General features: G+C 41.0%; 1 protein-coding gene across 1 annotated transcript in view; it reads right to left on the bottom strand.

Annotated features, from left to right (window-relative positions):
- The window catches only part of adam19a (ADAM metallopeptidase domain 19a), a 149450-nt gene that overhangs the window by 4312 nt on the left and 119352 nt on the right, over positions 1-25786 (bottom strand). The window contains exons 13-21 of the mRNA XM_068713695.1: positions 20989-21078; positions 19133-19328; positions 18112-18220; positions 15927-16131; positions 12734-12811; positions 5612-5720; positions 4881-5022; positions 1834-1933; positions 304-555 (exon numbers count right to left, since the gene is read on the bottom strand). Of these exons, the coding sequence (XP_068569796.1) occupies positions 304-555; positions 1834-1933; positions 4881-5022; positions 5612-5720; positions 12734-12811; positions 15927-16131; positions 18112-18220; positions 19133-19328; positions 20989-21078 (1281 nt within the window). The remainder of the gene's footprint in view (positions 1-303; positions 556-1833; positions 1934-4880; positions 5023-5611; positions 5721-12733; positions 12812-15926; positions 16132-18111; positions 18221-19132; positions 19329-20988; positions 21079-25786) is intronic.

The raw sequence follows: 25786 nt of genomic DNA, 5'->3' as shown, positions 1-25786 counted from the left end.
GCTCGTGTTGATGCCCTGTTGGTGAGCAAAATTATGGAAATAAAAGTGAAGGTTTTGAACATTAAACCACTATAAATGGAGATGCCTTTACAGCATTCTCCCTTTACTTAATAGCAAGAGACAGCTGTCCCTAGCCTAATGTGAAAAGAGATAAGTATTGCTTTCTGCTTTCCTTAAGTTGATATCCTTCGTGGCTCCCTGCCTGGATGTTGTTCCACATTCTTCAACTCGATTCTGACTTTATAGTTTCAGAATTCAGTTATAGTCATGTACAGCACAGAAAGGTGTCAAAGAGGACCCTACCAGTGGAGATCGTGTGGGGTTGAGGGGCAGAGGTTTCTTGGGCGGGCTGAGTCTCTGTGGGGTTGGGGGGGATTTAGGCGGGGCTGCTGGGGGCTTGCCGGCTGGCAGAGGCGGGCGAACCACCTTGAGATCCCGGGGACCACCCCGGGGAGACTGGGCGGGTCTCAGAGGTCGCACGATGTTGACTGGCTGGGTGCCATTCGGCAAAGGGCCTGGTCTGAGAGGCAAGACCTCTTTGCTGGTGTGAGGAAGCTAGAATCACAACAAAGACAACGACGAAAACATGAGCCAAAGAAGCAACTTTTCAAAGCAAGTCTACATGCAACTGCTTCAAATAATAGCAACACTTTATTGGAAAAGTTGCAGTCTGGATTCAGTGGGAGGGATGGTACTAAAATGTGAAAATAGTAAATAACCCCAAAATAGAAAAAAATGTAATCTTACTTTTCGACCGTTTGATACTTTTTTATCATTCTTATTGAAAGGTTGGAAAATGGGTCCTAAAATGGAACAGTCTTATGAATGAGATATTAGATCACAAAGCAAAGAATACTCCATATGGGGTTCATGGGGTTTTACAACTAGGGTCATAGCCAATAAGCACAGTATTGATTTTCATAACTATGCAGACGATACCCTACTCTGTATAGCTATTGATCCTGATGACCCCAAGGCCCTTTCCTCCCTCAAAAACTGCATTTTGTCCCTTCAAGTCTCCTTCACTACAGCATGATACTCATTCAGTGAGTTCTTGTCTATGTTTTCAGTCATCACTCTTTTTTAGTAACTAAAATCTTTACTGGCAAGAAATTTGCAACAACGAATAATAACAGTAACAAAAACAAAGTTTGGAAACAAAGCATTTCCAATGATTTGTTTTTGGTGATTCCATTCCCAACTGTTGTTAAGCTCTCATTATATCATATATTTATTTGAGTGATTGTGTCATTAGTTACTATTACTGTGAATACCACTGAGCTATATTTGTCTTCACGATGCTGGATGAATAATGTTCACTCGTATTGTTCTTATGAACACTTATTGATTCCCTCCTCCCTTTTTCCTTCTATTCTTCATCCCTCCTTTTCCTTCTTCTATCTCCTTTCTTGCTCCTTTCTGTATTTCTTTCCTTGCCAATGACAAATGTACAATAACCCTGAGCTGCTTACATCCAATTAAGCAAAAGCTAAAAAAACAAGCAAACGACGACATGATGAAACGATGCTGAAGGCACATTGAACCAGTTGGGGAGTGTTGTGGACGTGGGAGGAAGCAGACTCTAAGTGGTCACACAATATAACAAGCTGCTGTAAAATGAGCCCATTAAATATGAAGGTCAACCACATGGACGCTCTACTATTCACTAAAACACAGCAAGAGAAACAGTCACCCCCCTTCCATCTCCCCAGCCTCCTTCCATTTCTTTTATTTCTATACACACACACACACACACACACACACACACACACACACACACACACACACACACACACACACACACACACACACACACACACACACACCACTCACCCCCTTGTGGCTGCTAGCTTTGTTGATCGGTCCGACCACCTTCAGGTGAAAGGCAGGATTCAGATGGCCGTTCTTCCCTTTCTCCACCGATGCCTCCGTCCTGAGCAGAGGGATGAGAGCAGGCAGGACATAAACCATCGCTCTTCTTAATGTTGAATTCAGGGCCCCAGGAGGGAAAAGAGACAGAAGGGTTTCTCATCCAGGAAGATGTGAGAGGAGTGAGCTGACACAGCGTCACCTTATGGAGTTGATACGCCGATGAGCAAACGTCAGACACAGAGCAACAATATCATTCGTCTGGAGTTGTGTATGTGTCCACCTGATGAATGTAAGTCCAGTATTCACTCTCTGTACTAGCCGCGACTGTGATGCTGGTATTGTTTCCCCCCTTGAGTCTGTGTGTGTGTGTGTGTGTGTGTGTGTGTGTGTGTGTGTGTGTGTCATGATCACCGTACCAGGAACTACCACAGAAGAGATTTGGATCACTGCTATCTGTCTATCATTCTGTCGTTCTGTGGTAGCAGCACACGATGTACACGATGCATTCAGAAAACCTTACAGGTGTACAGAGATCAAAATTAAGATTTCAAAAAATACGGTTTAGTGCAGCTTTAAAAGTCGACAGGTTACCTCTACCTTGATATGTACATGTTCCTTCCACTGTACATCTAGAGCAACAACACGGCTGACTACAGTCAACCTCTATACTATGAGCTTCACAAAGAAAGCGTGGATTAAATCAGACCGTAGAGGTGTACTGCACTCTATAAACCGCTGAGTAAAGTCAGTGTATGTATGGACTGCATGGCTCTTAGCTGATTGGACGGCTTTCCAAGCAAACTGGATGTATATATATATATGCTTAGAGAGGCCTTTAATCAGCTCGAGCCACCCGCTCTCCCACTGTTGAACTGTAAGTGAACCCAAATGATTGGACATGGAACAGAACCAAAAACAGCAGAGGGTTTTCAGTGCTGTTAAGAGTCTTTTTAATCATCTTAGCTGTTCAGGTTTCTATAGTGTGAGCCAGTCATTGAGTTGTCTCCCTTTCGCCGCAATTACTGTAAATTTCCAGCTGAGGCTCAATTTCACCAGTATTAACACTTTCTCCTGGTCTTTATTTGGAAGGTCAGAGTCTTTCAAAGGCTGTTGCACTGCTGGATCATTTCCAGACACATTTGTGTAAATCACCGTGGCACGCTCGAGTATTTTCAGAGGCACTAACTCAGGCGATGTTATGACGAGGCCGTCTCTCTGGGTGAGCTTTATGACGGCGCTCACAAAGGAAGGAGACAGGATTTTGTTTGGTTTCCGATGGAGGTGAGCTGCAGCACAAAATGCCGCCGTTTATGCTGATGTAGAGATGTTCCGGTGTATGCCTCCATCTGCTTGGAGCGCTGGCAGCCATTGCAGTGCACACCTCCTTCCTTCCTCCCTTCTTCCTGTCCTGCGATTCAACACCTTCCTTCCTCATTTCCGTTCCTCATTTATTTATTTCTCCCACCTTGACCTTTTTTTTAAACCCATTCCGCTGCCACATTTCCCCTTTCTTCTCTCCTTCCTTTTCTGGAAATATTCTCTTCCGTCCATGCATGATTCATTTCCTCCTTCTTTTCACTTTTTGTTTCCTTCCCTTCATTCAGATGCTGTGATATTGGAAGGCTCAAATGCATAAAAACACACCGTTGTTTTTCTTACCTAACCTCTATGATTTATTTTTACTGAAAGGGTAACTTCGGTGTTTTTCCACCTGGACCCTCTTTCCCTCATGTCTTTGTACCTACGTGACTAATGGGGACAACAGTTAGCTGCAGACGTCAGCTGCTAAATGGGCTGTAATGTAATCCTCGCTGGGCAATTATTCACCGTCGCTGTACATCCGCTAAAATCGCTCGGATTGCTATTGTAAGTGTCTGACAACATTTTAGAAAGAACCCTACAGAGAAATGAAACCTTTTCTTTTACCTTTCGCTCGATCCGGTCCATTTGTTAACGCTCAAAGAGAAGTCTCCTTCGGAAATCTTGCGTTGCATTACCATTGTCGAAAACATCTATTCAGCCATGACAATGAAAATCTCTTCAAACACTAAGCTAAACTTTCTGTACTCCAATACAACAAACTCTGACACTCCTATCTCCAACTCTCACTCACGTTTCTACCGTTGTCTACTGGAAACAAGTCAACTCTCGTAAGGATTTATGAGACTTCTCCTTGAGTGAGACTAAGTTACAGAGCAGTGCTCTCGCTCAATACTGGTACCACTTAAAAAATGTCCCCACTAGCCACTTGGACACAAAAACGTTGGAAAACGGGTTCCAGGCAGGCGGCAACCTCCAGTTCTAACAAGTGAAGCTGATGTTGAAGTGTCTTAAACCTGCATTCTTTCTAATGTCCATCAGGGGGCGACTCCTCTGGTTGTATAGAAGTCTAGTCTAAAATGACTCTACTTCTCTCTTGATTTATTCCCTCAGTAAACATTGTAAACATGAGTTTATGGTCTCAATCTCTAGTTTACAGTCTTCTTCAATACAGCATGATGTTCATTTAGTACATTATGGTCCATTTAGAGTCAAACAGACCATAAAGCAGGGGATGATTTAGGGCGGGCTACATGGTGATTGACAGGTCGCTACCACTACCAGAGCCGTATACGCCATCTACGTCACTCCTCCACATTCCAAATATGGTTGCAAAAAAACAACATGGCGACGGCCGGGAGCCAAGATAGTGACGGTGAAATCACCAAACTTGAGGCTTCAAAACAGCAGTGCACAAACCAATGAGTGACGTCACCATGACTACGTCTACTTCTTATATGCAGTCTATGGTTCCAGGTTGAAACATACTAAAGTTACCTTTTAACGTACGATAAATTATGGGAATGTCAAAAAGTAATAACCTACAGTGATGCAATGATATCTTATACAGAATATGTAATTTCGTGAATTCCACTCTGTTCTGGATGTAGTTCAAGTAACGTCTGTCATGTGTTTTTAGCAGACAGACAGACAGACAGACAGACAGACAGACAGACGGGATACAGTACTTGTTGCTCTTGTTCTTCTCTCTCTGGGAAAGCCACTTATGGTAATAGGAAGTCTTGATCCTGTAGCAGTAGAACAGCAGCAGCACTGCAGGCAGGACCAACAGGAAGGCAAACAGCAGCCCCACCACCAGCCCCACTTGACCTGTGGAAACACACACACACACACACACACACACACACACACACACACACACACACACACACACACACTGAGTGTGTTTACATACACACTAGTATCCATGATGTGAATCATATCCTGTTTACTCCTGTAGTCTCTTCCACATATCCGTAAATGGTTTTCATCATTTTCTAATAACTGTCTGTGCAGATGTGTCTCTGTCACTTCTACAGCTATGTAACTCTACACTCAAAAAACAAAAACATAACACACAAATGAATACATATCTTACATCTCTTGCAAAAGCAAACGCTGAAACTCTTCTGAAAATTGCATTTTACACCACATCTGTACACACAAACACCAAACAAACGGCTCTTTTTACATGAACATAGTTACTGTATTGTAACTGAGTCCACAGTGAGATGGTGACGCTCCTGGTAATCTGATCACAGTATCATGGAGGGAAAACCTGGGTTTTGATACACATTTATCCACTTTCTACTTCATCCCATCAGTGTGCAGATGGGGGGACGGCTCGGCACAATAGCAGGACTCACCTTATGTATGTGTGTGTGTGTGTGTGTGTGTGTGTGTGTGTGTGTGAACTCACTGTCATACTGGACAGGTCCGCTGTCCACACTGCCGCCGAGTCCTGGCTTCTCACAGAAGGGTGGCGCCCAGCCGCGACTACAGTGGCAGTTCCCATTACTGTTACACATCTATAACCACACACACACACACACACACACACACACACACACACACACACACACACACACACACGAGGCATTGGTTGATGTGATATGCTGTTCGGTCTCAGTGTAATCCTGTATGTGTGTGCCTGCAGGTTAAAAGCACTCATTTTTTTGGGCTCTGTTTGTGTTTTAATGGGATTTTCCTTCCTCTACCTTCACTTATTCACCGTATAAAGACTGCACAACACACACAGAGTGAGCAATGATATCTCACGCCAAAGTGTTTCTATTTGTTCTTGACTATTTGATTAGGAATATGCACCACTAAAGCACAGTATAAACTGAAAGGGAACTACTTAAATCGACTCACACTCACACAGGACCTACAGGTTGTACAGAGAGTAAAAGGAACAAGTCGGGGCCCACAACTTAGTTTTGCCACAGGGCCCCCTAGTGGGTTAATTGGGCCCTGGTCTTTATAAAGGAAATACAAAAGTCATTCAGCTCATATAATCCAACTGAACAGCCTGAGATGTCTCGCTGAAATATTAGGTTATATTCCTTGAGCGCTGAAAGGTGCAGTGAACACACCAGTCACATCAGCTTCTCATTTACCTCTGTGAAGAAAAAGGAACTTGTCCATTTTTCTCCTTTTTGACAAAGACATTTTCCAAGAGCAGCATCCTGCACCTGACAGTGTTGTGTCATGTAGCCTGTATGCAAGAACGTAGAATCTATAATAGCGTATCAGAACCGCTCTGATGAGGACATCTTGACAAATAGGAAGTGCAGTGCATTTCATTGAGAATTTGGAATAAATGACTTCTCTGCCATTTTTACACTTGGCGCAGTCCTCCAGTGGGCCGGATTGGACCCTTTGGCGTGCCGCTTCTGGCCCTCGGGGCATATGTTTAACTCCCCTGGTGGAATGCAGCAGTGAGATTACGTATACTGTGGTGGAGGGTTACATCCATATTACTCACTCCTACCACCAGCGATCTTTGTGCGCGCAGTGTTGAGATTTGCATCAATCGTTGTGTTCCACGACACACAACTTCAAACGCGACATAAAAACATGGCTGTTGCGTTTGCCACAGGCCACTAAGTTAAATTGTACCAATTCAGTATTTCTATATTTTTTCTAGGATTGGGAGGGGGGTGTTAGAATTCCTCTAATAGTCCAGGGAAGGGTCCCATAAAAAAAGACTCAGTCAAGAATAAAAATGGCTGCTAGCCACTTGACCACTACAGATCTCTGAGTCATGACCAGTAATCTGCCACCTCTGTGACCTGAAGAGGAATCAAAGTCTCTTTCCTTCCCTACGTAAAGTTTTTAATTAACCGGCCTTAAACTTGTGAAAAGAAACTTTTTTTTTTTCTCTAGCGATTAGCATTTAAACTTGATTAATATCTCCAGACCTGTTGAGTAATTCATCGCCCCTAAATGAAAGAGAAAATACTGCCATGCTCCAATTACATCCAGATGTAATTATCCTATCAGTGATTAACATGCCTTTTTAGCCCATTAGCACTTGGTCAACATGGAGGGCTCACAGTTGTTAACTGATTCTTAAAAGCGCTTTACTTCAGCTTCAGGAGGCCTGGTGTGCTTTCATTGAGACATCCTCTTCGTCAGTTTTGGGCCTATTTTTACAGATATGTTTAGATGATACAAAGTTAAGACAGGAACATCTGTGTGATGAGAAATGCCATGACCTGGATTTAAACACACCGTCATTGATATATAACATATCCTTTAGCTCTCTCAATCTCCAGGACTTCTAATATGTTCAAAGCTTTTTTAATGACATCTCCTGTTTTTTAAAAGAAGCATTCCAGTAGAGCTCAGAGTGCTTCCTCTGCTCATTATTCCTCTTTATTTGTACGGACATCCAGCACACTCCAAAAAGCCCTCGGATCAATATGAATCGTATGAAAATGTTGAATTAAAAAACACACCCTAACACGGGAGGAGTCCCTAAGCTGGAAGGAGGCAAAAAAACGATCTATTTAGAATAATCCTGACTCAAAGCCACTTTCATTATCCATCGACTGCTACACTGAGAGCAGCGAACAGGAAGGAGACAAACAGCATGAAACAACACAGTGAAGATGGAGGGAGAAGGGGATTAGAGGAGGAGAGGATACGTCTGGTGTTATTTCTACTCGCTCATAATATTTCAGTGCCTGGTAAGCCCATTCCTTCTACAGTCCAGTGGATGCAGTAAACAAAGACGTGTAAGACTTCTGAGGGTCAAAACAAGCAATACAGCAGTCACAACACAAACTAGGCCTTAGACTCACACACACCATGTATGAAAGTGTAGTAACACTTCATAGGGTTTTAGAAAGGTTTTGGATTTAAGGTGCGAGGAGGAATTGACATTAGCATGTTCCCATATTGTGGAAGAAGTCAATCTTCACACCAGTGCCCAATGAGCCTTTCAGACGACGGCCCAATTTCCAAAGGCTTGTGTCACAGAAGGCCCGCTGTGCACTGAACCAGTAGGCGATTTGAAGGGTGAGGGGGAGGTGAGGAGGGATGCCGTCCCCCCCTTGTTAGTAAAATGACCAAAATGCATCCCCAGCCACCCGTCATCTCTATCATCTAGTAGCAGAGAGAGCGCAGGGTGAGAGTACATCCCAGTGACTCATTGATGCTTTATCTGACTGAGGTTGGTGGAAGTTAGCAGCCTCCACCAGGCGGAGCTGCACCGCGATCCGACAACGCCGCCCAAAAAAACCCCACAGGACGACCGACAGTGGATTTTTAAAGGTTGATAAAATAAAGTTAGTTCGGAGCCAGAAAGAGCAGATAGCCACTTTATCAACAGAGAGCTGATAGTGTCGTGTTTTATATTCGAGTGGGCAGGACTGAACTGAAAACGGGTCAATATTTGAAGCCCGTCATGCATTTAGGGCTGGAGAACACTGAGTGCCAAGCCCCGCCCCGCCCTCTGTGATCCCTGTGTGACTGCACTGCTATCGACCTCTGTCATAGCCCAGCTCCACCGACAGCGATAGTTTGTAAAACATCCTATTGGTGCAGATTAATAGGCCAAACTGATCGATGGAGCTCTTCTCTAGTCGATGTTTGTTATCGTGGCCCGAAAAAAAAAGACATTTGAAAGCGATACAGAACAGCCTCAATGCATCCTACTCCATTATGTTTTGAATCGTCACACGATGCCTGCATTTTGAGTTTTCCTTTACATAAAGAAAGATGATTGATTTTAGTTCAGCGTCTACTACTGTGCAACTCTACCTGGTTGTAGAGGAGCTGAAGGTTGTGAGTGTCGACACTGCTCTCATTAAACAGCTTTATTCTTCTTAAGCTAATAAGACGCAGCAAGTCACGCTGTCAGAGACATACGCAGCGATACAGCGGTCCCACAAGGTTGCGTGATATCACCGGCACTTTTTACTTTGTCCACTAATGACTGCAGGAGAGTGTGACAAAAGTTTATAAAAACTATATGTTAAAATATGCTGATGATGCTGTGGTTTTCAGCCCCACAAGGACACAAGTACCACGATGAGAAGGACGCCTTCATCACGTTGTGTGACCAAAGCACAGGAGATGGTCCTTGACCCGAGGATCATGAGCCTCATCACAATCACTCTCGTGTCCTCGTACAAATACTAAGTTGTCCACAAAGACAACCTTCTTTGCTGGACAACCTGTGCAATAGAATGCAGAGGAGAAAAAGGTAATAGAGAACATGGACTATGAGCTCATGCAAAGCCTGTGTGAGCAGGCAGTCATGAAACAAGTAACAGAAAGCTTTGCAGACTCTCAACATCCTCTTTTCTCTGAATACAAAACTCCGTCATCAGGAAGAAGACTCTGTGTGCCAAATCAAAAAGGTTGAAGCTATCGTTGGTTCCAGCCTCCATCAATCTGAATCCCCCCCCCATAACCCCACAAAAACAGTTTGTTAGCCAAGGATGTGCTAACTCTTGGCCTTGGAAGTAATGCTAGGCTACTAATGTGGCTAGTAAGCTAGTGAGCCAGGCATGCCAAGTTTAGTGACTCATGTTAGAATCCAGTCCTTACACTGTGGCTCTTGTGTTTTTAGTTTTGGGGAGTTGATAATAAAAGACCTGACCCTCCATACTATGAAAGTCACTCGTAATGCATTGATGCACATGCTTGTGTAGAAGTCCAAAGCCGGGCAGGACTACTGGACCTTTGCTTCAATTGCTCAGCTATGAGTGGAGTTAGAGGCGGGGCTTTAGAAAAGGTTTTCCTGCTCACACACATGGTGTAGATGTAGTCCAACAGTTCAACAGCAATACTAATAACATGCTGTCTGTCCTAAGCTACAGCTACCAGCATCAGTTTGTCATTCACAGCTACAGTCGGCTCACTCAGAGGCCTGAGAACTCCTTGAAGGACTGAAGTGTCTCCAGAGACCCGTTGAATAAAAGAGATACATCTGTAAAATATCTCGGCGAGGGGTTTTAGTGAGACTATAATGCTATAGGTTATATTGTCCACTGATGACGTACTTAAACATCATTTGCCAAACTAATAAAGTTGTAACTTTGGGATGGATTTGTGATGATACAGCATGAAATTGAGAATCCCAACTGTTTCTGTGTGTGTGCCTCAGACTGGTTCGCATGTCTTCACGCTGGAGAAGGTTGAGGGTTTATTTTGCTGTGGCTCCACAAACGTTACGCTGCAGACAAAAGCGTGTCGGCAGCTTCGGCCTGAAACCCCTCAGCTATCAAAGAGACATACCGGCAACGGCCATATTGCTTTACGCTGCTGTGTTTCCTCCTGAGCCCAGTGGAACTCCATGTAGAAAAATGACTAAATAAATCACAATCTGGCTTGTCAAGTGTACCTGATAAACTAGTAATGCAGTGTACTGTATGTGTACTCAATCCAATTCAGACTATATACCTCTGGATCTATTCAATCTACATACAGTTCATTTTGTGTGAGAGACCATTTCATTTAGAGGAGCACCGACACCTATGTGCATATGGAGCAGAAAAAGAAAATGTAAGTAAATACAAACAATGCTATCTGAGTTGTCAGCATCTAAAAAAGAAAGTTCCTATCTAGCACTGTAGAAACCAGCCTTTCTATTCATTGTAAGTTGTTACCGGCTTGGACATGAGCTTCAACAGGCACAACTGACCAGTGGTGGGCCGTCAGGGCCTAAACAGAATCACAAAATTATAGCTATTTTATAATTTCTCATAAATACACTACATGTATTCTAATTATTTTCCCCATTATCTTATTTTCTCACTGCACAGCTCCTGTCTTCCTCTGTTGCTCTGCTTCCAGTGCAGCTTGTTTTAAGTAGAGCTCTTATCCAATCAGATTTCACCTCTATGTCTCTATGTAAGGAGAGAGGCCCGAGGCCCGCTGGACAGACTTTGCAAATGGAAACGATATTGTTGATTGTCATCGTCTTCAACCAGTCAGATCTTTAGTTTGACATGTTGGACGTATTCTTTGATGTGCCAGAGCTACCCAGGTACCTGCTAAGTACGTCAGCATTAAGGTGCGCTGTGATTGGTCAGTGGGCCAGCGTGACTTTAGTCAAACAGAAAGCTAGATAGCAGAAGTTGATATTTAGTAAGAGTTCAGGTTGAAACATACGTAAGAGAAGTTATGACATTTTTAGCGTTTTGCTTGGTGTAGAATCTATTTTCTACTCTTTGTAATCAAAGAAAGGAGGATGGACTTTGTCTTTAAGTGAACAGCAGCTTTGGTAAGTGAACTGCTTTGTTTTTACATCTGCAGTAGTGTTACTACTGTTAGATTTTCTATGGTGTGGTTTTTATGATATGGTTAATATTGTTCCCTCTGATGTGAATACTATTTGAATGGCTCGTGCTCTTCAGTTACACTTGTTTTAGCGCTGCAGTGTTGCTGGATTGATTTGTTGCTTTGTTGTCATATAAATATATGTGACTGGTTCTTGTGAGTTTGTTCTTGTCATTGTGTTAATTACATTGACTATGCTGACTATGCATTGTCCGTTAATGACGGAGCATCCGGTCATCTCGGGGTTTGCCGCGGTTGTTTTCCCGTTAAGCTAGTTTAGCGGTGCCTCAGCTGTTTTTTGTTTTTTTTGTTCTGGGTTCAGAGGTCACACAGCCCGTTGTCTCCTCTGTGAGCGCAGTCCACCGAAAACATTATATTTCCCACAATTTAAGCTTCTGCATTTTCCAGATGCACTAGTATTATTCAAACGTATTGTTCGGTTCTTTAGCCTCGTACCGAACGGTTTAATTAGAATACGTGTATTATTACACCCCTAGAAACAAATAATAACCGTAGCTGTGGCGTCATAATGACTGTAGTACGACAGCGCTGAAGGCCCAGGAATAAAATGTAGTGACTCCTGCTGGTGACAGAAGTCAGTAGGATGCAGTAGGACATCAGACAGCTGCCTTTAACTCAGCAAGTCTGTAATCATATCATCAGCTGAACTTAAATGGGTGTCTCTTAGTATCCATCCATTTCTCTGTCCACTCGTCCATGTTCTATATTTGCCAATCCTGTTCGACTTAATGGGTATTTTAACAATTCTTTACACAGTAAAATGTAAAATTTACAAGTAAAATGTTTGAAGGCCACTCATACAATCAACACTATATAAATAATCTCCACCATCCGACAAGAGTTCAAAGTCAGAGTTCCCTGATAAATAATCCCTACCTTCATCCTCATCTTCTCCCAAAGTAACAAGTGTTTCAGCCCCTAACACTCCTCTCCAGAGCTTGGTTACTGGCTCATAAACTATGTATGGTTCCTCCTTATCTGCCTCAGGCTTGCTTGTACTGCACCAATGAATAGTTCATCACTTCAGTTGCCGTTGTATTCCAGCCATCTATTTTCCAGCCTTTTCACGACAGTCTGGGTGACATCGCTGCAAAGCTCTACCTTTGCCCAAGGACACAGTGTGACAATAAGATTAGGGAGCCGTGCCCGGCAGCTAAGTGAGTTAAGTCTGTTGCATGGCTCTGTGTGCCTGTGAGAGTGTGTGTGTGTGTGTGTGTGTGCTCACCCCTTTGCCGTGACAGCGTCCAATGCAAGTCTCCAGCTCGGTAAAAGAGGCATTTTGGCATCGGCGGTCTCTGCACACCTGTGGCAACACAAGCAGAATGATCACATACTGTGTTAAAGATTACAGTGCACACACACACACACGTGCACACACACACACACACACACACACACACACACACACACACACACTCACACAGACTTTGATCTGCCTTCTCCCAGTGCCCTTGGGCTTTGGAACAACCTGGCTGCCTGAAGAGATCGGCCAAGCAGCATCACTATCCTGTTTTAAATCACTTCCAGCTTGTACTGATGTTTATTGAGCGTTTTTTATCAAACACATTTAGTCTCTACTGCTGCTCTGATACTCATTTTAATAAGCATTTACATCATGATGGAGTGGCGTTTTCTTTTCGAAGAAGTTTGTACCTGAACTTTGTTGGAACAGATGTTGACACAAAGAACTCATGTAGAAGCAGACTTTAGCGGTGTGAAGGGTGAGTCAGTGACACAGAGACTAACAGGATGGGAATTGCTCATTGCTCATTGCTTTTGCATCTCAGCTGTGTGAAGAGGAGTTTATAGAGCCTGCTGGAAAAACACTGTCTTCTAATTCCACCGAACAGCCAACAATGCATAAAACCAAACCATCCAAAAAACTCTTATGTAATAATAATAATAATAATAACAATAATAAAGCTTCATCTGTTTGGCACTTTCCATACATGACATGCAGCTAAAAGTGCTTTACATAAAAAAATAAAAAGGTTGGAGTGCTTAGCGTTGCAGAAAAGTCAACAATTTAAAAAGTTCAACTAATGAAAAGACATTTTTAGACACACAACGTCATTCAGAAACGCATGTGAAACACGCACGTTGTAAGAAATGGTGCTAGAAAAAGTCTTAAAGGTTAAACACATATTTTTAAGTACAGTTTAAAATGTCATCAGATCCTGCCTCTGCATCTCGCCATTCCTTTTTTCTTTTTTTGGTGGAGTTTTGAGAATCCAGAAAACCAGCGGTGGGAGATCTAAGGGCTCGTGATGTAGGCCGGTCCTCAGCTCTGTATACAAGTTACAACCTCGTTGTTTTGTAGGAAGACCAGGAACGATGGTGCAGCGGTCTACTCTACTTGAAACATCGATTCATTTTTCTTGTTGAATAAAAGTTTGTGGAAAGCAGGGAGAGCCGGATGAATGTGTGAACAGAAAGCAAATAAACAAAACAAGCAATACAAACACTTTTACAGAAATAATTTATGCGTTTTCTAAATTCTATTTATTACTTGGGAAAACCATTTGAAAGCCAAACGGATCAGGTGTGTGTTGATGACACAGCTATAGACCTACAACATGATTGGCTGCTGAGGGATTGATTCTAAGTACATCCAGCATCTGGAGAATTAAGAGTTTATTGGCGGCACTTTATTTTTTATAATATAATTGTAATTGTTTTTGGAGGTGTTTTCATACACTGCTGCAGATTTGAATCTTGTATCTGAAGAACCTGTTTCTGTCCGGTTGATTTTATTCTGGTATCAATCTGTTCATCTCAATCAAACCTTGCTGTAGTTGTAGAAACAATCCCATTACTGTCTGTGAACATTCTGAGGCATCGTGACCTCATGTATTCTGGGTTAGGGTTAAACAGCAGCAGTAACTTCTTTGTATCTTCTCTTGCAAACTGCAGGTCACAGTGCAGCTCGTTTTGTGTAGAACTCCATCACTGAGTTGTATTACTGGTATTAGTACTTGCATTAGTACTGTATCTCTGCTCTGCCTGCTGCTGTTGCTTCACTATTGTTTGCACAGGAATCAATTTAAGCATAAGTGAATGTGTGACTGTGTGATTAGAGGCAGCAGCTTTGTGCTATGTATGCATTTATTGCTGAGAAGAGGCCCGTTTAATATGATGACTCAGAATTCATCACGCTGGATGACAGACAATATTCTCGGCTGCCTATTTATAATATATTACTCATGCGGCACTATTCAGTCCTTTCAGTGCGTCCGCACAATAGCCGGACTGGAATCCAAGTGGCTGAATGTGCTGCAGAGGGAAAGCAATATAGACAGACAGAGAAATAGAATTTACTGGTGGAATGGAGGTGACTGCAGATCCTCTGTGTGTGTGTGTGTGTGTGTGTGTGTGTGTGTGTGTGTGTTTGTTTTCATACATATGTATTTCACATGCATAATTCCGCCCTCATTTTGTATGATTTTTGTGTGTGTCTGTAGGTGGGTTTGCTCAGAAATTGATATTCTACTCAGCATCTGACTTGCAACCAAATCAGTGTTGGAATAAAAGTAGTGCCTTAAACAAGCAGCGGACACAGAACAGACCTACTGGGTCCATGTGACATTTAGTCTCGTATGAAGAGGGATGTTGTAAAACCTGCATCATTTATGCAGAAGGAGAATATTAGTGACTAATAGCAAAGGGAACACAGATGTGTGACTACCATCTCGAGGTCAAGTCGAAGAACCGGCACAGAGAACGGTGTGAGTTAAGCTTCAAAAGCTGTTCCGATAAACACCTGAATCCACACTGCTACGGTTCCTATTGGCTGATCACGTTCACATCCTGCTGGATTCACACAGGTTCAGCTTTCAACATTTTTTAAGTGGCATTGACAAATAAATGCTGATTGCACATAAAATGGCTGTAGAATAAGAACACCCTCTGCGTTGAGATTGGTTCCCTATAAGCCTCGCTGTCACTATGCAGTGCTGTCTGCCTCCTGGTAAATGTAGGCTCCGTTTACAGCACAGAGGGAGTCCTTCAACCATCGACACAGGAAGAGGACGGCGCTTTAGTCTTCCTCTGAAGCCATCGGTAGCTATCCTCAGTTACCAGCACATCCCTTGCTCTTACTATCCCCAGTAGCGGAAATGGCCGACGGTGGAGCAACTATGGAAAACAATGTGCAGTGTGTCCCGTGTTGCTGGTAGAAGCTATAGGCTCCGAGGAAAACCGATGCGGTGGTTTTTGTGACGGCGGCGCCAATTGTAATACCAAGAACAAGGCTCGGTCACACAGTGTTGTGACAAGTGTTGGTACAGATTAAAAAAACTGTTGATTTAATGGTCCTTCCATGCTGTGGAGAGGGAAAACCATACTCATTCACTATATGTCACACCACTGATCACATGTACAGTATATGTGGACTAAATCGCTCCAGTGACTGAACCGACCTTGCCCTCGCCACACTTGGTGCCGGTCATGACGAGGCCGGGGTCGGGCAGGTCCCCCTGGCCGTCCTGGGTGCTGTAGACGTAGGTGCCGCGGCACTTCACCTCAATGCCGCCCGTCTTGATGGTGGTGTCGATGGACACGGCGTTGGTGCCTTTGGGCTTCTTGGCAGCACTGTGACACTGGATCTTACCACACTTTGCATCACTGGGGGGGGGGGGGGGGGAGGATACAAACACATACAAAGAAACATTTCACTCTTTATGGTCAGTCATTAGAGCTCCACGCTCATTCACACACACATGTGAGAGGAGATAGACTGATGACAGTGAGTATCAGGCAGAGTTTGACCTCTGCCAGTGAATCTGTGTTGTGAAGGACCAGACGAAACTTGATCAATTTGCATGGATGCCTGGTTCATTATTTAATCTATCTATCTATATTCTGTTGTTCTACAGCATAGGACCATTTTGATTAGAATGTAAATTCTAAAACAAATATTCCCCTTTATGGTGTAATAAATACAATGCATTCGAAAAAGACATTGAACATTTTAGAGCTGATTACATTTTATTGACAATGCAAACCCATAGATTCAGCCTTAAACAGGAAGTGTGAGTCTTTTGGATACTCTCGGCGCCTCAACACAACTTTTAAAAGACTCAACAGCTGCATCTTTCTTATTAAAATGGTGATTCAAGTAACAGGTAAAACACACACACACACACACACACACACACACACACACACACACACACACACACACAATAAATGAAAAGGAATTATTAGGATTACAGAATGACGGGCAGAGCTTTGGGTAGATTATTCACATGTCTTAACATCACCAGAAAACACTCTAATGACTCCTGTGGGACTTCATAATGGATTTGGGCATTGGTGGATCATACATTGCAGCCATCAAACACTTTAATCCACAGCCTCATTTACATAGCTAAGTCACTAATTTGGCTCTGTAATTATCTCTGGCGCAGTGCCATGGAAATTCAGAGGCCATGTGTTGACAGTGTACAGAGGGCCTGACTGTGTGTGGGTGTGTATGTTAGCATGAATGATGAAACGCTCAGTTCAGATAAAGTGTGCTCGCTAACAGCAGCAGAGACTTGTAACTGAATGTTCACATTTTGTTGTCATTTCAACACTACGTTAAGCTTTAAGTTTGTGTTTATTTCTGTGTTTCTTGTGGACATAAGCGGTGGTGTTATCAAGCACCAGAGTCCCTTTAGAAAACCTCTCATTTTACTGCAGCAGGGTCTGAGGATCTGTCTTGGTTGTGGTTCCACCCTGCCTTCCGTCCCTCCAGCAATACTGCATAGAATGAATATGGCCTTATAAAGTCATTATTAGTCATAATGTGTAAACCAAACAGTAAAGTTGTGGCTCGTAAAACCCAAACATTCAGCTAAAAGAGGCTACATGCTCTGCAGAGCTGAGGGAAACTGTAGAGATTCCCTGTGGATTCATTAGTAGGAACCTCTTTTTACATTACACAACTGATCAATACATAAGTGTGTTGACCCATGTCTGTAGAAACCAGGCAGCAACCTCCGGTTCTGTCGAGTGAAGCCGATGCTGACGTGTCTTAAAACTTGCGGAAAAAACCAACATGGCAACGGCCGAATTCCAAGATGTCCGTCGCCGAACTCGAGGCTTCAAAACGGCGTTCCACAAACCAGAGGGTGACGTCACCATGACTACGTCCCCTTCTTGTATACAGTCTATGATAGAAACCCTTTTATGCTAAAAAAAAATCATATAGATGAAATGTTAAAAATTAAAAAAGTATAATAAAAAAGTGACTTGACGCCTCAAAATGTCAACGTTTTGTGAGTTTTTCATATTTTTTGTCAATTTTAAAATTTCATACATTTTTCCCTTTTCCTGGCACAAATGGACTTCCATAGCGGTCTGTAACGAGACATGGCCACAGTCCACACACGTATTCGTGAGCTTGTATAATGCTGTATCAAGTTTTAGAGATTTTGTTCATGAAAATTCTAGTTGAAAGGTGTTCATGTGACAGAACTTCAAAAAGAATTCTGTCAAGAATCTTTTATAGTCATTGTATATACTACAACAGAAAGCATAGACTACTCATACTGTATTATATATAGTACAATGTTTTCATGAGTGTTTTGATGTGTCAGTATCACCGGCAGCATCTCTTACTTTTTCGCACACTTCATGTAGTTGCCGTGCTCGTCTTTCCCACAGTTCCCAAAGGCATTCCCCGCTGCGTTGACGTCTTCAAAGCAGGCATCATGGGCCGGTCGGGCTCCTGGAAACACAACATATCCCATCAGCCCCCTGAATGTGAAGGATTCGTGAGTGCATTAGCCGAGACGGGAGGAAATGAAGGTGCGGATCAGTGTATGGAGTGTCGCAGGCCGTGCGAGAGAGGGCAGATCTTAGCAATATTGCGAAGGTGACAGAAGGAGGATTTGACGATTTGGCGGATATGGGACTCGAGGGAGAGGGTGGTGTCACGGATCATGAGCCTGGGGAGGTGACAGAGAAGCGGTTATGTAGGAAGATGAAGTGTGATCTGTTCGAGAGGAGGAACGAAGCCATTTGAGAGCAGGGGGTTGAAAAAAAAGAATATTATATAATATAAAAAGAAACATATTTTGAGAGTAAAATTATTAATTGAATTTATATTTTATTGATTATTAATTAAAAAAAGAATGAACAACTAAACGTATCCTCTGTAAAATTACACCTTTATCAAAGTTATGACTTTCACTTAATATTACAACACTGTTCTCATTTTTTTCTCCGAGCAGTAGCACTGTAACTTTTATTCTTTGTCAAAATAAAAAAAATAATAATAAAGCAGAACAGTTGAATGTGACGATGCACGAGTCACCGTGTGGCTTTTATCTATTTTGCTGCTGCACAAACTCTGTCACGCTTCGGAGAGGGAAAAAGAACAAACCCGTCTAGCTTTGATGAGTGCCGCTGCCAGCTCGTGTTGTTCGCTGCGTTAAGAAACTCCAGAACACTCCAGCACTACTGCATTCAAATCTGTTCCTGTCGTCTGAAGCAGTTTTACACCAACATTGATTGCAATGATAAAAGCACTGACTGTTTTTAAACCTTCGTCCAAACAAAGGCTTAACACTGGTCTGAGGGCGTGCACGTCCCTGTAATATTGACTGAATGGGTTGCGTGTAAATGGGCTTCTCATTACCGTAGCCCCAGAGCTGCAGGCACTGCTGTTCGTGGGTGAGGCACATGCCGTTGTAGCAGTAGGCCACTCCGTACTGACAGGAGGAGCCGTCCAGCAGGTAGACGTTGGCGGGACAGTAAGGTGAGGCCCCGGTGCAGTACTCTGGCAGGTCACACGCCCCAGCTGGCCCCCGGCACATGGTACCGGCCTGCTTCAGCTGGCAGAGACAGGGAGCAAGCAGTAAGAGGGGAGGGCACAAGACGACCGAAATACCGAGTGAAGGTCATCTACGATGTGGGGAATCTCACAGGCATGATGCATTCTGGACCCTTTCTTGTAGATGGACACACATTGTTATTGTAAAAATTAAAGTTAAAGGACCTTTCTTATATGTGTTATGTGTCTATGTGTTTCAATGGTGAATATCCCTAGAAATTTGCATTTAGTAAAGTATCACAAACTAATGGTGTTACTGTGTCATTATCCAGGACAGGATTACTGGCTGGAATCCTTATAGAAAATAAAATGAAGATACAAAGTCTGTTCTGCACTAATGCAGAAGGAATGGGAGGAAAGGGGTCAATAAGAGCCCATTCGCTCATTTATGCATGTTTTTGGAGACAGCAGATCAAGAAATATATAAATAACATGGCATAACTAACGCAACATAGGCACTGTAGTATTTTTAAACTGTGGAATACAACATTGTTGTTCTGTAACTGTGAGGTGGGCAGGTGGTTGAATCTTTACAAACTTACAAATGCTGTGCTTGAATAGCACTTAAGAGCCAGAGTTTCAAAAGATACTAAACATGTCAGAATTTTCAAACATCACAGTGTAGATAGGTAAACAATATACATTATATAATATTGTTATACTGCTATAATGCTTTTACTAAAGTTAAACCAACTTAAAGCTGCAAGATAGACTGATCCCACATCCAGCAGACACAAAGCAACATTAGAATTCATGAGGATTTGTGTCCACTTGATTAATAAATGTCCAATATTTTCTCTCTGGTTTGGTCTCCACCAATTCCTGAGGGACATTTCTGTCTCTGTAGCTGCTAAATGCTCCACTATGTTCACCAGCTAGTCTCTAACTGTGTCGGCTGTTTGCTGCCGAGCAGATAAAGAACAGGGACGTTGTCAGAAAACAGCTGCCTGAGAGCAGTTTGTGGGTCGGAAAACCAAAACAGTTAAGCTCAAACATCTCCTCAGTTTCCCTCTGATCTACACCTTTCACATTACTCATAGTCCTTTTATGTGTGGATAGAATAACGTGCACGAGTGCAGCTTTGAGGGGAATTTTGAAAGGAATCAAAACAGGCATTAAGAAGTTGAGTAAAATAAATGGAATAAAACAAAAAAAAAATCTTAATATGTTATCTAATATAATAATAAAATAGAAGCTGTGCCAGTAGAAAGTAAGAAAAGTACACAATATATAAAAATATGCTAGAATATAATAGTATGGAATAGGTATACAAATATGAATATATTCCATAAACAGCCTGCACAATAAGAGGACAAAATGTGTGTAGAAAGATAAACATATTGCAATGCAGACTGAGAGGAAGAGCAGCTCCTCTTCTGCAGACAGCGCAGAAGTTAATTCCATCTTCAGCATTTTGACTCTGTCAGGTTAAAGCTCAGCAGGATTTGGTGTTACAATGGGATGTCAGGATTTGCATTGGTACAGTGAGATGAGAGCACAGACGAAAAGTGTAGGTGTGAGCCCTGCTGTGATGGGAGCTGACACAAGCTGTGGGTACAGTATGTCAACACACTGACATGCTGACTGACAGTGAACTAATGATACTGAGATGCCATGTGTGTGTGTGTGTGTGTGTGTGTGCATGTGTGTGTGTTTCTTACTTTGCAGCCCTCGCAGCACACTCCATGGGCGCACTGAGCCTCCTCCTTCAAGGTACAATTATTGGCATTGCAGCAATCATTGGTGCATTCCTGTCACACACACACACACACACACACACACACACACACACACACACACACACACACACACACACACACACACACACAAACACACACGTTACCACAAGTAAGTCAAATCAGATCAAACGCAGAATTCCCTAAAGCTACACACACTCACGCCCCATCCCAGTCCACCTTACTTCACCTCCTCTTCAACATCACACATCAAACAGTACCACTGTACCACTAATATGGCACTCTTTGCCAAGGGTTTATATAAGTATTTGATCATTTTCCTATATCGGTTGCAGACCATTTTTAAGAAGAGTGTTTGGGTTGTGAAAAGTTTAAGTTTTAGATGTTAGTCATTATGCAGGGTAATAAACCATCTGGTTTACAAACATCAAGTCCGCAGTTTAGTAAGACATTAATACAAGTCATTTTGCTAACGGTTATACGTTAGTTAGTCATTATTAAGTGTAGCAGAAATAAGGACAGTCATTGAGAAAAATATTTTGAAATTAACAGTAGTTGTGAAATGTAGTAAGTCATTAATAAAGGGTCATACACATAAAGACAGCAGTTATAAATGTAGTAAGTCATTAATAAAGGGTCGTAAACAGTAAGGCAGCAGTTATAAATGTAGTAAGTCATTAATAAAGGGTCATAAACAGTAAGACAGCAGTTATAAATGTAGTAAGTCATTAATAAAGGGTCATACACATTAAGACAGCCGTTATAAATGTAGTAAGTCATTAATAAAGGGTCGTAAACATTAAGACAGCAGTTATAAATGTAGTAAGTCATTAATAAAGGGTCATAAACAGTAAGACAGCAGTTATAAATGTAGTAAGTCATTAATAAAGGGTCGTAAACAGTAAGACAGCAGTTATAAATGTAGTAAGTCATTAATAAAGGGTCATAAACAGTAAGACAGCAGTTATAAATGTAGTAAGTCATTAATAAAGGGTCATACACATTAAGACAGTAGTTATAAATGTAGTAAGTCATTAATAAAGGGTCATAAACAGTAAGACAGCAGTTATAAATGTAGTAAGTCATTAATAAAGGGTCATAAACAGTAAGACAGCAGTTATAAATGTAGTAAGTCATTAATAAAGGGTCGTAAACAGTAAGACAGCAGTTATAAATGTAGTAAGTCATTAATAAAGGGTCATAAACAGTAAGACAGCCGTTATAAATGTAGTAAGTCATTAATAAAGGGTCATACACATAAAGACAGCAGTTATAAATGTAGTAAGTCATTAATAAAGGGTCGTAAACAGTAAGACAGCAGTTATAAATGTAGTAAGTCATTAATAAAGGGTCATACACATAAAGACAGCAGTTATAAATGTAGTAAGTCATTAATAAAGGGTCATAAACAGTAAGACAGCAGTTATAAATGTAGTAAGTCATTAATAAAGGGTCATACACATAAAGACAGTAGTTATAAATGTAGTAAGTCATTAATAAAGGGTCATACACATAAAGACAGCAGTTATAAATGTAGTAAGTCATTAATAAAGGGTCATAAACAGTAAGACAGCAGTTATAAATGTAGTAAGTCATTAATAAAGGGTCATAAACAGTAAGACAGCAGTTATAAATGTAGTAAGTCATTAATAAAGGGTCATAAACAGTAAGACAGCAGTTATAAATGTAGTAAGTCATTAATAAAGGGTCATACACATAAAGACAGTAGTTATAAATGTAGTAAGTCATTAATAAAGGGTCATACACATAAAGACAGTAGTTATAAATGTAGTAAGTCATTAATAAAGGGTCATACACATAAAGACAGTAGTTATAAATGTAGTAAGTCATTAATAAAGGGTCATACACATTAAGACAGCAGTTATAAATGTAGTAAGTCATTAATAAAGGGTCATACACATAAAGACAGTAGTTATAAATGTAGTAAGTCATTAATAAAGGGTCATACACATAAAGACAGTAGTTATAAATGTAGTAAGTCATTAATAAAGGGTCATACACATAAAGACAGTAGTTATAAATGTAGTAAGTCATTAATAAAGGGTCATACACATAAAGACAGTAGTTATAAATGTAGTAAGTCATTAATAAAGGGTCATACACCTAAAGACAGTAGTTATAAATGTAGTAAGTCATTAATAAAGGGTCGTAAACAGTAAGACAGTAGTTATAAATGTAGTAAGTCATTAATAAAGGGTCGTAAACAGTAAGACAGCAGTTATAAATGTAGTAAGTCATTAATAAAGGGTCGTAAACATTAAGACAGCAGTTATAAATGTAGTAAGTCATTAATAAAGGGTCATACACATAAAGACAGCAGTTATAAATGTAGTAAGTCATTAATAAAGGGTCATACACATAAAGACAGCAGTTATAAATGTAGTAAGTCATTAATAAAGGGTCATACACATAAAGACAGCAGTTATAAATGTAGTAAGTCATTAATAAAGGGTCGTAAACAGTAAGACAGCAGTTATAAATGTAGTAAGTCATTAATAAAGGGTCATACACATAAAGACAGTAGTTATAAATGTAGTAAGTCATTAATAAAGGGTCATACACATAAAGACAGCAGTTATAAATGTAGTAAGTCATTAATAAAGGGTCGTAAACATTAAGACAGCAGTTATAAATGTAGTAAGTCATTAATAAAGGGTCGTAAACAGTAAGACAGCAGTTATAAATGTAGTAAGTCATTAATAAAGGGTCGTAAACAGTAAGACAGCAGTTATAAATGTAGTAAGTCATTAATAAAGGGTCGTAAACAGTAAGACAGCAGTTATAAATGTAGTAAGTCATTAATAAAGGGTCGTAAACAGTAAGACAGCAGTTATAAATGTAGTAAGTCATTAATAAAGGGTCATACACATAAAGACAGCAGTTATAAATGTAGTAAGTCATTAATAAAGGGTCGTAAACAGTAAGACAGCAGTTATAAATGTAGTAAGTCATTAATAAAGGGTCGTAAACATTAAGACAGCAGTTATAAATGTAGTAAGTCATTAATAAAGGGTCGTAAACATTAAGACAGTAGTTATAAATGTAGTAAGTCATTAATAAAGGGTCATACACATAAAGACAGTAGTTATAAATGTAGTAAGTCATTAAAAAAGGGTCATACACATTAAGACAGTAGTTATAAATGTAGTAAGTCATTAATAAAGGGTCATACACATTAAGACAGTAGTTATAAATGTAGTAAGTCATTAATAAAGGGTCATACACATTAAGACAGTAGTTATAAATGTAGTAAGTCATTAATAAAGGGTCATACACATAAAGACAGTAGTTATAAATGTAGTAAGTCATTAATAAAGGGTCATACACATAAAGACAGTAGTTATAAATGTAGTAAGTCATTAATAAAGGGTCATACACATAAAGACAGTAGTTATAAATGTAGTAAGTCATTAATAAAGGGTCGTAAACAGTAAGACAGTAGTTATAAATGTAGTAAGTCATTAATAAAGGGTCATACACATTAAGACAGTAGTTATAAATGTAGTAAGTCATTAATAAAGGGTCATACACATAAAGACAGTAGTTATAAATGTAGTAAGTCATTAATAAAGGGTCATACACATAAAGACAGTAGTTATAAATGTAGTAAGTCATTAATAAAGGGTCATACACATTAAGACAGACTGTAGTACTTCTGGGTAGCAGTTCCAGACATTTGACAACTGTGATTGACAAGTCGCACTTTCAGCAGATGTTGGCAAGAAAATAAAAATCTGCAGATGTGATTTTGCTACTGCTCTTGTGTCAACAACCATAAAGAAACCATCTAATGTTGCCATGGCACCCTCTGCCAAGCCACTCAAAAGAAATGTGGGAGTTTACTCAAGCCAGGGAAAAAAAGCATGCCAGCCGGAGGGAACAGAGAGGGGATAATGGGTGAACACAAGAGGAAAAACCACCAACTTTTGTGTAGTGTGAAGTTTGAAATGTCTCTCTGTGACTTTCACAAACCCACTTTCCTGACAACGCTGATATTTTCAAAATAAAAAAAAATGTGCCTTCCTAGCTTTAATTTAATATAATGGTTGTTGAAAAGAAATATTTTTTTTGAAAGGTGAGTTGCAGGAGTGTTCATGAGTGGATTCTGACATCCTCTCTAAAAAGAAAAACAGAGGAAGAGGATTGGGTCTAGTTTACAGTCTGGATCTCCACACCAATATGTATGTCATGTGAAATCACAAGGTGAGACCATTAAGCTACGTTGTGTAGCTCGTCTCATTTGCATTGCTAAGAACAGGTGGCTTGTCAGAAGCCTGAGCTCGACTGTCAGCTCTGCTCTGAGTGGGAGTCACAACAAACAGCCCCGTCAGCGACGCTGCTGCTGTCAGCGAACAATTTGCTTCTTCTGTTTTCAATTTGCTCTGCTGTTTGAACCAAAGTAGGGTTTACTTAACCTCTGGCCTCATTGAGTGAAAACACTCCATCTAGATTTTAGTAATCTTTCAGCTGTGTTGTACAACGGCAACGCAGAGCCCATTATTGATGAGGCCGCAACGACACTGCTATACACTGCGTATAACCTGAGGTGAAAGAGTAAAAACAGCTGCTTTTTCCACCAGTGACTTTTGAAAATGAACAGAAAACAAACATATAATTTTTCACTTAATGTTATACTTAACATACTGTATATTATATATGAGAAGCTCTTATTTCATGGACATTGAAACTCTTTGTTTGTCCTTTTTCTTATTTCTATTTGGGATAAACATGGTCCAGGTTT

The sequence above is a fragment of the Cebidichthys violaceus genome, unplaced genomic scaffold, assembly GCF_023349555.1.
Source record: "Cebidichthys violaceus isolate CVI_PGR_0920_01 unplaced genomic scaffold, fCebVio1.0.p SCAF_19, whole genome shotgun sequence".
Classification (NCBI taxonomy): domain Eukaryota; kingdom Metazoa; phylum Chordata; class Actinopteri; order Perciformes; family Stichaeidae; genus Cebidichthys; species Cebidichthys violaceus.
The sequence above is the reverse complement of the archived record's forward strand: the minus strand, read 5'-3'. Positions and strand labels throughout refer to the sequence as shown.